The sequence below is a fragment of the Trypanosoma cruzi genome, genomic scaffold, assembly GCF_000209065.1.
Source record: "Trypanosoma cruzi strain CL Brener 1047053514047 genomic scaffold, whole genome shotgun sequence".
In the NCBI taxonomy this organism is placed as follows: domain Eukaryota; phylum Euglenozoa; class Kinetoplastea; order Trypanosomatida; family Trypanosomatidae; genus Trypanosoma; species Trypanosoma cruzi.
Genome location: NW_001849167.1, coordinates 10,151 through 26,403, shown reverse-complemented (window position 1 = coordinate 26,403; position 16,253 = coordinate 10,151). Strand labels below are relative to the sequence as shown.

General features: G+C 48.7%; 8 protein-coding genes across 8 annotated transcripts, besides 35 other annotated features; all 8 read right to left on the bottom strand.

Moving 5' to 3' along the window:
- Positions 1 to 3,659: a sequence feature (haploid, Esmeraldo-like haplotype).
- Positions 176 to 2,572, bottom strand: Tc00.1047053505163.80 (oligosaccharyl transferase subunit, putative; the record flags this gene model as incomplete). Its single annotated transcript, XM_803446.1, has 1 exon — positions 176 to 2,572. One exon carries the CDS (start codon positions 2,570 to 2,572, stop codon positions 176 to 178), a length of 2,397 nt encoding a protein of 798 aa, XP_808539.1.
- Positions 2,677 to 2,711: a sequence feature (AT_rich).
- Positions 2,917 to 3,007: a sequence feature (A-rich).
- Positions 3,406 to 3,428: a microsatellite.
- Positions 3,660 to 4,456: a sequence feature (haploid, non-Esmeraldo-like haplotype).
- Positions 3,971 to 3,990: a microsatellite.
- Positions 4,033 to 4,052: a microsatellite.
- Positions 4,288 to 4,327: a microsatellite.
- Positions 4,443 to 4,475: a microsatellite.
- Positions 4,457 to 16,253: a sequence feature (heterozygous, non-Esmeraldo-like haplotype).
- Positions 4,506 to 4,549: a microsatellite.
- Positions 4,586 to 4,630: a sequence feature (T-rich).
- Positions 4,651 to 4,675: a sequence feature (AT_rich).
- Positions 4,982 to 5,018: a microsatellite.
- On the bottom strand, positions 5,059 to 5,457 carry Tc00.1047053505163.70 (hypothetical protein, conserved; the record flags this gene model as incomplete). Its single annotated transcript, XM_803445.1, has 1 exon — positions 5,059 to 5,457. One exon carries the CDS (start codon positions 5,455 to 5,457, stop codon positions 5,059 to 5,061), a length of 399 nt encoding a protein of 132 aa, XP_808538.1.
- On the bottom strand, positions 5,482 to 5,826 carry Tc00.1047053505163.60 (hypothetical protein, conserved; the record flags this gene model as incomplete). The annotated part of the gene is made up of 1 exon (XM_803444.1): positions 5,482 to 5,826. One exon carries the CDS (start codon positions 5,824 to 5,826, stop codon positions 5,482 to 5,484), a length of 345 nt encoding a protein of 114 aa, XP_808537.1.
- Positions 5,826 to 5,871: a sequence feature (A-rich).
- Tc00.1047053505163.50 (uncharacterized protein) lies at positions 5,901 to 6,350 on the bottom strand (the record flags this gene model as incomplete). The annotated part of the gene is made up of 1 exon (XM_803443.1): positions 5,901 to 6,350. The coding sequence occupies one exon, from the start codon at positions 6,348 to 6,350 to the stop codon at positions 5,901 to 5,903; it is 450 nt and encodes a 149-aa protein (XP_808536.1).
- Positions 5,944 to 5,988: a sequence feature (GA-rich).
- Positions 6,165 to 6,198: a microsatellite.
- Positions 6,280 to 6,311: a microsatellite.
- Positions 6,447 to 6,471: a sequence feature (AT_rich).
- Positions 6,529 to 6,555: a microsatellite.
- Positions 6,591 to 6,617: a microsatellite.
- On the bottom strand, positions 7,000 to 8,094 carry Tc00.1047053505163.40 (hypothetical protein, conserved; the record flags this gene model as incomplete). The annotated part of the gene is made up of 1 exon (XM_803442.1): positions 7,000 to 8,094. The coding sequence occupies one exon, from the start codon at positions 8,092 to 8,094 to the stop codon at positions 7,000 to 7,002; it is 1,095 nt and encodes a 364-aa protein (XP_808535.1).
- Positions 8,173 to 8,211: a microsatellite.
- Positions 8,338 to 8,371: a sequence feature (AT_rich).
- Tc00.1047053505163.30 (hypothetical protein, conserved) lies at positions 8,384 to 11,365 on the bottom strand (the record flags this gene model as incomplete). The annotated part of the gene is made up of 1 exon (XM_803441.1): positions 8,384 to 11,365. One exon carries the CDS (start codon positions 11,363 to 11,365, stop codon positions 8,384 to 8,386), a length of 2,982 nt encoding a protein of 993 aa, XP_808534.1.
- Positions 8,505 to 8,530: a microsatellite.
- Positions 10,074 to 10,108: a repeat region.
- Positions 10,078 to 10,126: a sequence feature (GA-rich).
- Positions 10,858 to 10,906: a sequence feature (GA-rich).
- Positions 11,566 to 11,586: a microsatellite.
- Positions 11,712 to 11,744: a sequence feature (GA-rich).
- Positions 11,772 to 11,803: a microsatellite.
- Positions 11,910 to 11,954: a microsatellite.
- Positions 12,295 to 12,320: a microsatellite.
- On the bottom strand, positions 12,381 to 14,234 carry Tc00.1047053505163.20 (hypothetical protein, conserved; the record flags this gene model as incomplete). Its single annotated transcript, XM_803440.1, has 1 exon — positions 12,381 to 14,234. One exon carries the CDS (start codon positions 14,232 to 14,234, stop codon positions 12,381 to 12,383), a length of 1,854 nt encoding a protein of 617 aa, XP_808533.1.
- Positions 14,442 to 14,480: a sequence feature (T-rich).
- Positions 14,731 to 15,801, bottom strand: Tc00.1047053505163.10 (hypothetical protein, conserved; the record flags this gene model as incomplete). The annotated part of the gene is made up of 1 exon (XM_803439.1): positions 14,731 to 15,801. The coding sequence occupies one exon, from the start codon at positions 15,799 to 15,801 to the stop codon at positions 14,731 to 14,733; it is 1,071 nt and encodes a 356-aa protein (XP_808532.1).
- Positions 15,876 to 15,915: a microsatellite.
- Positions 16,210 to 16,236: a microsatellite.

The window sequence follows — 16,253 nt, the reverse complement described above, 5'->3', positions numbered from 1 at the left end:
GTTGTTTCTCGCTCGAGGGAAGTTCTCTTTCATTGCAGAGCTCTCACGCCAAAATAAAAATATGGTTGGGTGAGGCAAATCGTCCTGGGAACCGCACCAAACACAGCGGCCCTTGTCGCGCACAAACACGTATCTTGAATCTAATTTGCGCTCCAGCGCACACTTTCCGCGGCCTCTAGCCACGCCCTTCATTGCGGATGCGACGCATGTACGCACGGTAGTACGCGTCATCTCGTTTGCCGCGGTTGAAGTCCTCCAGCTGGCCGTAGTCGATGCGCCTCGCCAGCATCTCCTGGATCTCCTTCGCTGGCGGGTACTGCCCAGTGCACAGCCACGACCCTGGCGCGTCGCACTTGCGGTTCTTCGGGTCCGCCACCCACGCCTTGCTCTCCGCGCTCACATTCATCACCTTGTAGATCTTCACCAGGCCGTGGCGCGACCTGTAGGCAAGCCTGAACATATTGTCGATCGCCGGACTGGGGCTCTCCCCAGAGACATGCAGGTTGTACAGCAACGACATCCGCATCATCGGCGTGGGACGACTTAGGTCGTAGTCCTCAAACCCAAAGTTGGAGCACAACGGGTCGTCCTCGGGGCAGATGTCGCGGTACACACTGTTGCCAATGCGTGCCATGTGCGGCGACTTCATCAAGTCCTCCGCCCGGCTGCCGGTCCATATCAGTACATAGTCGGCAAGGTGCCGAATGAGCAAGTGGGCCTTCGCCACGGGCGACGTAAGCAGCTTTCCAATTGTGGCAATGTGCTCGTGATTCCACGTGTTGCCGTCCGCAAGGCTCGTGCGATTCCCGATCCCCGTGATCTGGTAGCCGTAGTCCCACCATGCAAGAATGCGGGCGTCCGCCGGTGTGTTGTTGCGCAGCCACAGGTACGAGACGTAATAGTCGTCTACAAGTACAGGGGTGTTCTGCTCGGTCATCGAATACCACATAATCCGTGGATTAGATAGTGTGTGTGCCATCTTTATTGAATCTTCGTTATACGATCGGGCCATCGGATTGAAAAGAAGTGCTGCAAACACAAGCATTGCGATTGTGACACGTATTCCGTGGGGCCACAAATTGGCAGCGTCTTGAAAACGGTTTTGTAAAGAACGCTCATTGTTATTAGATAGATGCCCCTTTTTTTCAAGTTTTTTGCTTCGAATCGTTGGGGAACCTTTGCTTTTCATCGACTCTACATTCGTCCAAAAAAGAAGCCTGACCGCCCAGTCCATAAGGCCTCCAATTACTCTTCCGGAGTATGATGCTGCAACTGGTCCAGTTAGCAAAATCAAGCGTGACATGCGGCAGCCGAAATAAAATACCATAATGGAGTACCAAATCATAAAAGTAGTTGCCCTTAAATTTTCGTTTTCTCCCGACAGTATTTGCGAAATCATTCCGATCAACCACAGCGGACAACACAGATGAAGAAGCCTCCACAAAGCGCCCCCACTAGATGGACGGTGCTCCGCGACGGAATCTACGAGAGGGTTGCCGGTGCGGGTGTGCTGCACAAACAAAGCACGGACGCGGGAGGAGAGGGGCCCGAAGTATCCCTGTGGTGCCAGCAGCGCTGCAGCCAGCACAAGCACTCCGCAGGTGATCATAAATACCCGTGCACGGATCCGCAGTGCCTTGGTGGAGCGAATCGGGACATCAGCGCGGCGCCGCAATATCTCGGAGAAGTGCAATGCCCACATGAAAATGAACACCAGCAACGCCATCAACTGCTCCAAGGACTTGAATGGGGTCCACCCCACGGGCGGCACACACGTCGCAATCGCCGTGCCCACCAAAAAGAACAGGGAGTACGCCCACAGCAGACTGGCATCGTACCTGCCGCGCATCCAGTCAGCAAAAACGCACACCGCGGCGTGCAGCGCCACCATGTTCAGGACAAAGATGAAGCCTCCCCAGGTCGACACCATGTAGCCGTACGCCAGCCCCGTAAGCACACCAATGGGCCATGAGCCTGCATTGCGCAACGAGCGCACCCACAGGTAGAATGTGAGCAGCATCGCCGCCATTGCTATACACTCATTGTCGTATTCGCCAGCCATGGAGCGCATTAGGTGGGCGGGTAGGATGGCAAAAAGACCCGCCGTCATGGCAGCCCCTGAAAACGAGCCCCACGTCTCGTACGCCAGAAGCGCAGCCAATACAGTCGCCACTGAGCCAAACCATGCCGGAATCAAGCAACACACATCGTTCATCGTCATGCTCATTCCCAGCATGGAAAGGGCCCTGCGAATAAGGACGCTTGTGATCTGTAGTCCAGGAAAGATGGTTGTGCCCACGGGCCGACCAAGCGGATACCAACTCATGTAGTCGTACCAGTGGAAAAAGGCATCCCACCCGTGCTCGTCGAGGTACTCCGACGCTCGGAAGTTGAACCACGGATCAAATTCGTGGATGACCTTGCCGTACACACGAATGGAAATCATACGAATGCTGTAGGCGCGGTAAATGGCAAGAGCAATAATAAATACATTGAGTATGGAGATGACCCGCCTTGCTGTAGAATAATCGAGTGGATATTTTCCACACAGTGTTAATTGTGCTGTGTCCATTCTTTACCTTTGGATTAAAAGTGTGTGTGGTTTAAGGAGTAACTTGTAACCGTATTGTTTTATTTCCCTTTTCCTTTTTCGTTTTCCTTCCCTCTTTTCGTGTGTATATTAAATTTCTTTCATAAAATAATATAAAATACAAACGGTACTACTATAGATTGTACAGCGTGTGGCTTCTGTGTTAAGTCTTAGAGCCACTTTCTACTTTTAGAAGGGCCAATATTTTTCTCTTTGATGCCTGGTTACCTTTTTTTTTTTTTTCCCCTCTATTTCAAGCGTTTCTCAACCGTCGTACTTAAATATCCGGTGCAATGTTTTTTCCTAAATAATTTTATATCAACACGTTTTTTTTTTTTTTTTGCTGTTTGTTTGTTTGTTTGTTTTATTTACTTTCTTCTCTATTTCTCTTTCTTTTTTCTTTTCTCTTTTTTGTTTGATTTTTGTCCAAATTTTGTGTGTGTTTTGAAGATACGGCGGTGTATTTCCCCTTTTTTTTTTGATGTGAAGAGTAAAATAAAAACAAAAAATAAATTTTCAGTTCGTGTTTTCCCGCGTTGGGTGCCCGCACCGCTCATGTATTCACAGAAACGGTGTACAAATGCATCACCCGCGTGGTGGCAACAGGCAATGCACACTGCGATGCGTGTTAATGGAGGGAGGGGAAGGAGGGAGAAGGGGGTTTTGGGGGAGGAGTTAACACGACAAGGCCCCCCTCCTTACGAATCCTGAATTAAATCTTCTTTGCGGATGTCTGGGCTTCCACACATAAGACGCCATGCGATCTCCTACGGTTCCTGTGCGAGGAAAGATGGACACAAAGCAAGCAAAAAAAGACACACACACACACACACACACAAGAAAAAAAAAAAAAAAGGTGGGCCTTTGTGTTGAAGTGTCCGTGCGGTATTATTTCGCAGACGATACGCGTTTCAATAGTCCTGCTTGTGCTTCACGCACACATATATGTCTGTCCGTCTGTCTGTGTGCGTGTGTGTGTTTGCATGTGGCAAAGGCCGTGGGGGCGTGGCGCATAATTCCGTCCAAACAACGCGGGAAGAAATCTTCAGAGTTGAAAAATGACATCCAACGACACTCGCCAACGGGTGTCTGTCCCACTTTCGCCGGGGTGTCGCCTACGGCCACAAGAAACATTAGAAGACACAAAAAAAAAAAAAAAAAAAGGCGGTCCATAGAAGCAGTAGGGAAAAGACATGTCAACATGTGGATTTTATTCGTTTAAACCCTTTCCCCTCTTCCCCTCTTTTTTTTTTTTTTTCCCTCTTCCCATCATTATCAATAACCGTAATAATAATAAAAATGCCTTTTTTTTTCTCTCGTTTTTTCCTTTCTTCCCATCCCTTCCAATATCCCTCCCCCCCCCCCGCTCCCTTCGTTATTTTTTATTTTATTTTATTTTACATTTCCATCACTTCTTTCCTGCCCCCCTTTCATTCAACCACCACACACACACACACACACAGTCAGTCAGCCAGTCAGTCAATGTGAGAGGGAGAGGGAGAATGGCACAGATGCCTACTCCGTTCTCCTCCTCCGCCTCCAGCTCCTCAGTATGTATGCCCCCCCCCCCCCCCACCCCTTTTTTTTTTTTTTCTTCTTCCATGCATTATTGCCATCAAACCAAACAAAACAAAAAAGAAAGAAAAGGGAGTGAAATAAAAGTTCCATAAAAAAAAAAAACGTTTTAATTCCCCTCCTTTTTTTATTTTTTTTTTTTTTCTTTTCTTTTCTTTTCTTGTCCGTTTTGTTTTGTTTGGTTTGATGGCAATAACAACGACAAAAATTCAAAAGTAAGGCACCAGACAACAACAATAAAAAAAAAAAACGGTGTTTCTCCTCCACTTCGTCATACAAAAAAAAAAAAAGAAAAAAAAAAAGAAAGAAACATGAGAGTTTCACACTACATGCAAGCATCATACACACACACACATATATATGTCTATATATAAATATAAATATGGCAAAGGAGGAAAAGAAACAGAAGGTTTCAACAGCAAAAGAGAAAAGAGGAAAAAAAAAAAAAAAAGAAAAAAAGAAAAACAAGTTACATGACGCATCCGTATTTAATATATATATATATATATAGTCATGTCACATCCGTAATGTTTCAATGCCACGTAACACGCGGTATGTACTTGCTCCATAGAAGTACGGATAAATGATACATGCACATAATAGGGTCATGGATGCCATCGACTCTTGAGGTAAATATGGTCTTTCTACACGTTAGTCAAATTTCATTCATGTAAACACAATCCTGAAAGAATACCCCTTTTCTGCTTCTTTATATTCTTCTCTTTCTTCCCTCCCCCCTTCTTTGGGTTGATTCTACTTTGCTTTCTTTTCCATTGTGTCCGCGTTTCCCTCAGTCTTCTCCTTTTCTTTTATATATGTATATATGTGTGTGTGTATGTGTGCGTGTGTGTGTTCACAACCTTCTTTTCGCCCACTCCTCCTCCTTCCCCATCTTATTCCGGGGCATGGACTAACGCTTGTATTACAATTTCTGCCAAATCTACGGCTGACAACATTTTGTTCTGCTGCAACTTTGAAAAGATGAGCGTATCATCCATAAACATTTCAAAAGCACCTGACTGAAGAATACTCCCACATATAAGGTTTGCTACAAACCCAGCGGCAATGATCATTGTACGGTTTTGTTCCACCCATGTCACAACATTCGGAGGAAATATCCCTACAAAGTAGGGTGCACCAATACCAATAATAAGTGAAGCAATAAAGAGAAGAGACAAGAATGAACCAATCGTTTCCCGTACAATACCTACAGAGTAAACAGATGGAAGAAACTTCAAAATTGGTTCTTGATTCTTATTTGGCGGCAAACTACGGGAGATGTGGTGTACCATCTCTTCATAGTGCCGCCGGTAACCTCATCCGGAACAATATTCCACACGGAGTACATGCGGTCTGCTTGCCTTTGTGTCTCGTCGTCGCCTTAATTTTTCAACAAGCTTCTCCTTCTTTTCTAATGTTATGATGGCATGAATAAGTTCCTGTTTGGATCGTAAATGATGAAACGGTTGCTTCTTCTCATGTAACATCTGCCGTAGGTCACTTACCTCAAGCATTTCAAGATATTTGAATAAAGAATCATCATCGCCCTCCGTATCAGATGTATCCCTGCCATCATCACCAGCTGCACCATGAACGGTTGTAAACATTACCAACAAAAATATTAGAAGTAGTGAAAAAAAAAGAGTACGTGGGCAATTCATTTCCTTTTTTTTTTCTTTTTCTCTTTTTTTTTTGTTTCTTTTCTTATCCGTACCACCACAACCACTCACGACCCCTACCACTTCTCCCCCTCTTCGGGTCCTTTATAAAAGTTAATCCTTTTTTTTTTTCTTTTTGTTTCCCCTTTTCTTCTTCTTCTTCTTTGCACCGCAGTAGGGAAGGGCGGAAATGAAAATAATAAACGTGGGCTTCCTCCCCTCCTACCCCTCCTACCCCTCCTGAGGTTCCTACACACGCAACGGAAATCCCACAAGGACCTGCCCGAAGCCATTCGATGCAGAAAAGGACGCATCAAAGGCCACCACCAACAACAACAACAAAAAAAAAGAAAAAAAAAAAGAAGAAGAAGAAGAGAACTACCCACGCATTGACAACGTGTCAAGAAGCGTTCCCGCTTACCTATACATGTTCCCTCCCACATAAGAGAAAATAATAATAATAATAAAATAAAATAAAATAAAATAAACCCAATAAAGTAAAGGAAGAAATAATCCAACAAACACATGCACACATTGTAGCTTAAATCTATTTCAGCACTACCGGGGGGAGATTTATCTAATGAATCTCAGCCTTCTTCGTTTTCCTGCATTCTGTTCCTTCCAAAATATAAATATATAAATATATATCCACCCTGTTGTTTCATCACAGGACCTTCCTCCTTCTTCCCTCCCTCTCTCTCTCTCTTTTTTTTTTTTTTTCTTTTCTCTTTTGTCTTTCCCCTTTCTATCATATCCGTGGCAACGTGTACATATGTATATATATATACATATATCTTGGAGTGCGTGTGTGTATGTGGGTGTGGGTACGGTGGTTCTTCCAAAACATCACTCATTACACACGCAAAACAAAAATTTCATTTATTTCTATATAAATCAATGAAGAAAAGGCAAATATTCAAATCTCTATGTCTGTCACCCCCACACACTTCCCTCACCATATTTGCATGTATATATATATATATGGAGTATGTGTGTACTTTATTGCCTTTTTTTTGTTTCTTATCTGACGCAAACTCCTTTTTCACTAACTAAGAAGTTTTTCAAGAGAAATGTAATGCATGGACTATAAAATGGTGCGGCATGTACATGCATGTCTGTCTTTCTGTAGAAAACACGCGATGGAGACCATGTGGCTTCATGTCGTTAGTTGCTGGGCTATGGTTGCTCATCCATAGTCACCGTCAAAAGCGGGCGTTCTTCAATACGTTCAAAAAAATTCCGCATCTCTTCCGCCCATGCATCCGCACGCGCTTTTCGCGCCGCCTCTTCCGCCTGACGTTGAGACTTCTGAAACGCTGGCGCAGAGCGACGACCCTCGGAACCGTGTAATTGTCGTCCATCCTCACTGTTGTCAGTTACTTCCCTTGTTACGGCTAACGGCAGCGAAGACGCGTGATGCGCAAGAGATAAGGGCCGGCGGCCAAGCGGCAGCCGCACGATAGCGTCGTCGCGCAAAAGATCCACCACCGCCCCACCTTCTTCCTCATCCTCTTCTTCCTCCAACGCCGTCCATAGTGGCGTGCTGGGACTTGGAAGAGTATAACCCGGCCGCATGGATAATTCTCGGGATTCCGTCGGTGGGTCTCTCACCGGCAACAGTGGGGGCATGCGGTTCCAAGGCGTAGGTGTTGGTGTTGCAACGGACACACGCGCAGCCGCAGGGGATGGTGTTTGTTGCGGTTGATTCGCTGCCATTGCTTTTTTAGCAACAGTGCCGCTCCGTCGGCCATCCTCATGAAGGGAGAGACAACGGCGCACAAGTGCTGGGGAGGACGCGTCGTTCCGCTCAGGAGGGCGTGACGCACGAGTCAAAACAGTTGCCGGTGTCGCCCTCAAGACATGGACACACTCTTCTTCTTTTTCTTCTTTTTCCTCGTCGTTATCGTCGCGTTCTCCCCACACAAGATCGATGGAAATCTCACGGTTCTGCCGTCGGCCATGTGTTTTCATTGGTGAAGCCCGTGCCGTTTGTGTGCTATGCGGCGGTGTGGAGCCACTCGTCATCGTCGCGGTAAGCCCATTCCCCATCTGTGCGTCACTTCTGCTGCTGCTGCTGCTTCTCCTCCTCTGATCGCTCTTCTTGTGTCCACCCACGCCCGGTTGGACGACGTGTTTTTGTGCCCCAACCAATTGCGTTGCCCATGTACGTCGTGTGACGGTGAGGCCAATGTGCTCCAGGGCGTCATCGCATTCCTCCCGTTCATCGCTGACGGTGAAACGGCGCGTCGTGCTTGCTGCAGCAGGGTACATGTTTCCTTTATAACTTTTTTAAATTTTTTCTTGTTCCTTATTCACTGATATACACACGTTACTGTATCGCTGCTAAGCACACACACACACACAGAGAGAGAGAGAGAGACAGAGACATTTACAAACAACAACCACACAAAGGTGTTAACCGCATAATAATCTCTCACACACCAATTGAATTCGGACTATTATTTTATTTTGTTGTTTTGCTTTAGATAAAAAGCATGTCTTCTAGTTTTCTTGTAAATTTATTTATTTATAATATCTTTATAATATTGTTTTTAGTTCCTCAGTTTCTTTCTCTCATGCGAACAGGACCGCCGTTACCACGTGCAATGTGCAACGCACCACCTCCCTTCGTGGCACGCCCACGTCCACCACCGCGTCTCATACCCTCTCTTTCCTGGGTGTGCTGCTGCTGCTGCTGCTGCTGCTGGTAGTGGAGGTATTGACGTGTCTGCCCACCACCTTCTTCTCTTTCGTACCGCGCCTTCTTGGAATGGTGAGTCCTCCCCTGCTGCTGCTGTTGTGGTGGTGGTGGTGCTTTTTGAGACGTTGTCGCGCCCTTCCCACGGCCGCTCCCATCAACCCCCGTCATGTCCGCACCTTCTTCCAGCGTAACAGACTCACGTAACCGGCGCAAACCACCGCGGACTTCTTTGGACCACTTTTCTCCCTCTTCCTCCGTCATGTTGACATCGACCAGTGCCGTCTTGGAGACATCGCCGTAGCGACGAGAGCTGCGCGTGGGGTCAACCTCGCGAAATCCGCGTTGCCGTCTTCGCTCAATCTTCAAACGATCTCGCCGGTTCGCATCTTCTTGAAGGTACGCCGCATAGCAACTCATTGGGACCAGCATGTTGAGCTGACGGTCATCCCGAGAGAGAATTTCCTCCACCGTGAGCGTAAAGTCTTCGGGAGCCACCTGACGATACTTAAATCGTGTCTTGATCGCGCCTTGGTCCAGCGTGGAGTCGTGGTGCAGTTGCCAGTACTCTTTCTCCTTCCTTTCTAGATCCTCCCGCAACTGCCGCAGTGTCTCCTCCTTCTTGCCGTCAGCTTCATGGCCCTTCTCACCCTTCTTTTTCTTGTTCTCACGGATCATATGCTCAATGTGTTCGCGGCGCCCCGAAAACGAAGCCGTCTCTGCGGCTTGCAAGGAAACCGACGGGTACAATAATGCCAGCGCATCGTCGACGACATGGATGCCATCATGCTTGTTCGGCTTCCCGTTCAGTGTCTTTTTCCTTGTCATTGCCACGGCCTCTTCCAGCGATTTGGCCTTGTACCACTCCGGTTCTGCTTCCTCTTCCTCTTCCTCGCCACTCCTCTCTCCACCTGCATCATCTTTGCCCCTACCATCATCATCATCATCGCCATCTTTCATTGTTCCCACCTCTTCTTCTCCTTCTTCAAAAAAGGCCATTTCCTCTTCGTCTACATTATTCTCATCATAGTAAGCATCATCAAAAATCTGCGCCATCTTCTTGTCAAACTTCTGTGGATCAAACTCTTCCTCCAGATCCTTCTCGCTCCACAATTCCCGCAGACGAGCCATCGCTGCTTCCTCGTCCTGATCCTCATTTCCACGCAACTTCTTCTTTTCCTTCTTATTACAAATATCGCTACCCTGGTTCCCCCTAATGCCCGCAACGGAGGCAATGAGTGCCCGCTGAGACTCAATTTCCTGTCGTTTCAATGTCTTGAGCCGACGCAGCTCCGCTACCTGTTGCTCCCGCAACTCCTTGATCCTCTCTAGCCTGCGCATACGGGCATCTTTTCGCGAGGACTTAACACTCTTGCGCATTATACCGGCGGCATGCTCGCCAATAGCGCGCGGGAAGGTCTGTACGTGATCGGCCTCCTCCTCTTGATGACGGTAGGCGCGGTCCTGATAGGCGCGCTCCCACAGCTCTGCTTCCGCGTAGAAACGCTCATCCTCCTCTGCCTGCGCTAACTCAGCCAACGCAGCGTAGTTGTTCCCCTCTTCTTCCTCCTCCTCTTCCTCTTCTTCAGCTTCAGCTTCAGCTTCCGCATGAGAGCCATTCTCATAATTCCCGCGATTCAACACCTTTTGCTTTCGTTTCTTGTTGTTCTCTGGCTTCCAAAGCTCTTCCACAAAAAACTCACGAAGAAATGCTTCATCGGGATCTTCGTTCGCAGGATCCGATTTGTCTGCTTCACGGATCGAAAAGGCCCCCTGCAGCAACCGTCTCGCCTTTGAAGAATTTGTGTGTTCCGCCTCCCTCTCCCCCGTCTGCATGGCGGCGTCAACAAGCTGCACATCAAATGTCTCCGTGCTTTCCGCGACGCTTTTCAGAAAGGACTCACGCAATGCACGCTCCTTGGCGGTCCGCGGCTGAATGCGTCGGTTCCCCTGCGGCTGATGACGGCCCTCGTCATCGTCGTTACTTTCATGGCCACTCGCGTGGGTCTCAACCCCCGTGACAACCCCCCGGCGGTATTCATCGGCGAGGGTAAACTTCTTCCGCTGCTGCCGCTTCTTTGCGATGGACCGCGTGAAGATCTCCGTGTTCTCACGTATCTGCTCCTCTGTCGGTGGGAAAAAAACATTCTGCGGCCCAAGCGGGTCATCCGTACCGTCCTCCGCATTTCTGTTTCCGTCGCCATGTGTAGATGAGGCATCAATCTCGTTCTTTTCGTCGTCGCCGTGTTTCTGCTTCCCCGCTTGTTTAACGGCCGACTGACGAATGGCAAGAAACGCCCTGGCAAATGCCAACTCCTTTTCTTCGGTCAACAGTACCGCTTCATCGTCCTCTTCGTCTTCTTCATCCTCATCCTCATCCTCCTCGCCTCCGTTAAGGCGGAGTCGTTTGCCGTACTTTTCGGTGAGCTGCTGAATCTCCTTCCGCCGCTTCACCTCCTCGTACTTCGCCGCGTACTGCTGGTTGATACGAATACCTCCATCGTCACCGTCAGCCGTCGTGTTGTTAATGCCATTCCTTTTCGTCTTTTTAATTTTCCTCATGGATTCCACGTCCGCCTGAAACATCGGCCGCTGCTCTTCTTTCCACGTGTCACCGTCGCCGCTGCCGCTGCTGTCCGTGGATTCCGAATCGCTCCTCGCTTTTTGGGGTGCGGTGCCAACAAACGACATTTTCTTCTTTCCAGAAAAAGGGGCATACGCGTGTGGGTCACGGCGCCGCTCACGCATGGCGGCGGTGACCATCTGCTGTGCCAATTCTTCATCTTCCTGGTCGTCATCGTCGTTGGAAGAGGAAGAATTTGCAAAAAGATCCTTCTTGACCATTATGGATGTCTCCACCCTATTTCGTACCCTTACGGTCCCTTTCTCTCACTTAAATTGTAGGTATTTGTGTGTGTTTGTGTGCAACTCTCTCTTCTTCCGTCTCTTGCGTGCTCTTCGATAGCGGCAATAGAAAACAATCGTCACAAGGCGTGTCGTATGTGTGATCAGACAGTACTCACCCCCTCGACACAACAAAAGGAACACACACACACACACACACAGATATATAAGGGGTGTTTAAAAAAACACATATAAAAAACCATCAGAGAGCAAAGAAATATGAATGAATTCTAATTCCCATAACCCCAATGGATCTCAGCCGTTCACAGACCACACATACATAGAGTCTTTCCCCCTCTCCCTCTCTCTCTCTCACTCTTCCATTTCCCCCCCCCAAATAAATAGCAAAAAAGAAAAGAAAACGAAAAAAAAAAAAAACGTCTATAACAAAAATAATATAACTTTTCCTCGTTACCTGCGGGAATGAATGTATTTCTATGTTACGGTCCGCGTAAACCGCTGCACAAAAGGACACGACGCTCTCACACACATACATACATACATACATATATATATATACATATATATATCAAGAAAGCCTCTTCTTTTTAATTATTCACTTCTTTCTCGGTCTCCCTCTCACACAACTTCTTTGCTTTGTAAATATCATTGCATGTATGCATTTAAGTTTTCATTGTTTTTCAAACAAAAGTAGACGTATACATTTACAATAATAACTAACCAAAGGCCTCTTTTCGCCCACAATCATTGCATTACAGAAAGGTATGTATTACAACGTCTTGGCCATCTTTTTCTTTGGTCAGGTGCATAAAAAAGGCCTTTCCCCCCCCCCCCTCTTTAAGGCACCTCAATTAAACAGGATAAAAGAAGAAGAAAGCTCGAGATTATCTAATGACAGGCCATAAGAAGTGTGTCTGTGTGTGTGTGTGTGTGTTTAAAGGTATCCATTTGTATTACATATGATTTCAAGCATCTTGTTGGGTGAAATCGCCTTTTATTCCCCACGCAGGCGCACCCAGACATCCATGTAGAATCCAAGCAGCTTTTCCATGGCCGTAAACTGCACGGCGGTGAATAAAGGAGACAGGGATGCAATCGTCAACAGCATGAGTTCTACACTTTCAAGGGCCGATTCCCCAATGCCGCTATCACCACCACTTACGGCCCTATTTTTGCGATTGGCCTCGGCACGCGTGATGAGGTCACGAATAGCCACATCACGCGTGGAAAAACACCGAATGCTGCTGCGTACCATACCAAATTCATAGCCAATAAAGCCGCCAATGCTGCGTAAGATTTCCACCGCAGGTACACCGCTGCTCTGCTCCGCTCCCACATCAAAAAGAACGCCGCGTCGCAGAAACTCAAGACATGCGTTCCACGTGAGTGTCACGCCAGGGACATCGTCGTACAACGTCAGTAGACCCGTCGCATTGAGCACCGCACGGCCATACAACATGTGGGCAAAAACCGTCAATGGGTGTTGCACCAAACACTGTGAAATAAGGGCAGAACAAACGCGGTAAATAATGGCCCGCAAAATAACTCGGTGCTCTGCATCCACCTTTTTGCGATCCTCCGCCTCTTCACGACGACGCCGGCGGCGCTCTTCGCTTTTGTGCTCGTCGAGTTTCCGCGACCCCGATTCCACTTTGCTGAGGTCGTCATGCGAGTGTTTGCCGGAAGCATCATGTGGCCTTCTCGCCGCTGCCCCTTCTTCTTTTCGTGTCTTTGCCGCCGGTTCTCTATTCGACACGCGACTGCTGTTCAAACTCCCCGCAAAACTGCCCGTGAGATCCCCCCGCTCATCCTCGCTGTTCATGTTGCTTGCAATTTCCTCCTTGGCCCCTCCACTGGACGCAAACGCCCGTCGTGCGTAGCGGCGCAACAGTAAATACTCCGTGGCGTCCACAATTCTCACAAAGGCGCGCTGGCACAACTGCGACGCCGCCGGCACGACGAGCATTTCCAACACAACCCCCGCGAACCCAACGGCAATGCCTTTGCTGATCCCCGCTGGTGAGTAGCGCAGCGGCCCCGTCACGGGCGATAGATCACGCACGCGGAAGAGGAGAATCGGGGTCAAGACGCTAAACGCGATGGGATCCGTCATTGTATGAGCAGAAAGGCTCAATGTCCATCCAAGCGCCTTCCGCCACGCGCGACGGCTTCGAAGGTTACGGACAACCAGATTTGTCTCAAAGAACACGCGCTCCATCAGATAGTGCTGAGCAACGTTCAACAGGAAACGTGCCGTGAGAAACGGGATCACAACTTCCGGCGCAAACACCGCGCCCGCGCTGAGTTGCAAAAGCCGTCGTGCAGAGTCACTGAGGTCTCTAAAGCCCAACAGCGGTAAGGTCTCCGCATCCGTCTGTACCTGGCAGAAGAAACGGAGAACTGTGATAGGGGTGGCACGCAGCACGTGCGTCAAAAGAACTGTCTGCCTTGTGACGTCAATATCGCGCCAAGTACTCGATCGTTTCTTATCGTCGGTTTCTTTGCCGCGTTCGGAATGATCACCGCTGCGACTGCGGTGACGGTGCGATCGTGAAACGTCCATCGCATTTCGGTTGGGCACCGGCGGCGGCAGCTCTCCGCTGGTGTACGCCGACACGTTCAGAGTCGTGTTTGCCGAACCTGTGCGGCTTCCAGGCTGACTAGATCGATGTAGTCTGCGACCCCGCTGCTGCTGCTGTTGCTGTTCTTTTTCCCTCCCCTCCTTCGGGGCGCGTTTAACCCGTTTTCGCACAAGTGTCTCCGGGCTGAAGGAACGCACGGTGACGCAAACTACATCGTACATGAGCCATGCAACGTTGATGGGGTGCATAAAGTCATAGTAATGCATCGCTCACACCACCACCACCACCACCCTACTTTTTTGGAAATTTTAAACAATCTATGGTGGGAGTCGGTGTGCTGCTGAACACACAAGCAGGCTGACGGCACGAATGGTGGGGATAATGACAGCAGTGGTGGTATTTGGGTGCAGAGAGACTCAATACTCCCCAGCCACCTACCTCCTTTTTTTCTTCTCTTCATGGCGCAGAAGAATAAAAAAAGGAAATAAGGAAAACAAAAAAAGAAAAAAAAAGCCGTTGTGTCAGTGCTGCCCGCCATGCGCTATCCCCTCCCGCAATTGGATGGAAATGGCATCATCAACAACATCAAAAAAAAAAAAAAGAACAAACAGACGCACAACAAAAAACAACTCTCAGAAAAATGTACAGAATAAAACCTCAGTCTTCCCACTTCTCAGTGCCACAGCCACCAACACCATCTGCACGATGTCTCTTTCTCTCTCGTCCCCTTTTCCCCCCTACTTTTTGTTTTTTATTTTCTCTTCAAGAATGCACTACCGCCCCAATGATTCTGCCATTAACGTACGCGCCGTTCAGCGCCGCCACGGCTGCAGCCACAGTATCACCCTCCCGCGGCAACTCCATCACCACCACGCCACCGGCACCGTCTACATCATGAAGACCCAAGTGAAGAGAACGATCCGAGCCGAAACCCAAAGGCGGCACCTCTGGCAAGCTCCCCACACCCGACAACGCCGTGTCGCAAAGAGATTCCCGTAATGCTGCCGCCGGACGGAAGACACTCAACGGACGTCGCCCAACAAGCTGCTCCAGCATGGAGTTCAGGTGACATTGCTGCACCCCCAAGTCAACTCCATACAACACAACACGGGAGGACGGCAATGAAGTTCTACCAGAGCCACTGCAACCTTCTTCCTGTCCCTCCTGGTAACCTTTTTTGCTGTTACTATCTTTGTTATCATCGCCTTCGCCACGGAAACGGCTTTGGTACGTGGCAAGCTGTCGGTCCAACGCAGAAAGAAGTTGTTTCTGTCGCCGCTCTACCTCCGTGGCGGGTGAAGACTTCGAGTAATCCTCCTCGTACCGTCGTCGTCGTCTTCCTGTGCCGTGCAGCTCATCATCCCCTTGCTGGCATTTTTCCTGCTGACGGTGCGGTCGATGCGAGTCACGCCTGCGTGACGAAGATGAGGAGCGGCGCCGGTGACGATGACGTCGATACGGGGACTCACGCCGTTGCCGTTTGCGACGGCGATGATGATCATAATAATCTGAATTTTCCTCAAAGTCATTAGACGCACTCTCGTCACTATCAACATCCTCGTAATCAACGTCATCGTCTTCCTCACGAAGATCGTAGCTTCGTTCGCGACGCCGCCCGTGACGGCTGCCTGGTCTCTTCACAGCGCCGCCAATCCCCCCTCCAATGTAGCCGCTGCCGGTGCTGCGGTGGTAGTAATGGTGCGAGCGTCGTTTGTCGTCATCCTCGTAGTCCTCATGGGTGGATAAACGGCGGGAGTAATTACGGTGTGAAGCCCATTTCCCACCACCACCTCGACTCTCCACCGGGTAGGGGCCACGCTTCCATCCAGACATCACGCGGCACACCGAGACGTATGATTCCACACCACCCCTCACACACGCACACAAAGTCTCTCTCTCTCTCTCTCTTTTTTTTTTTTTTATTTTCTTTTTTATTTATTTTTATTTCCGTCTTGCAGAAAAAATAACAACAACAAACCCCGCACCAGACGGCAATTTTGTGTGCAATAATTAATGTTTCAGTTCTTGTTTTACTGCCTTACTTGTGTATGTTTCTCCCGCCTCCTACTCCTTTTCCCTGTGAAGTACAGGAATACACAGGGCACAGGGCACAGGGCACAGGGCACAGGGCACAGGGCACAGGGCACGGCAAACATATAAATAGGGAGAAAAAGACATTCAAACAACAACAACAACAACGAAGAAAAAAGAGGCATGTGTATTACACAAGAGATGAAACACAAATAAATAAATAAATAAATAAATAAAAAACATGCACACACACA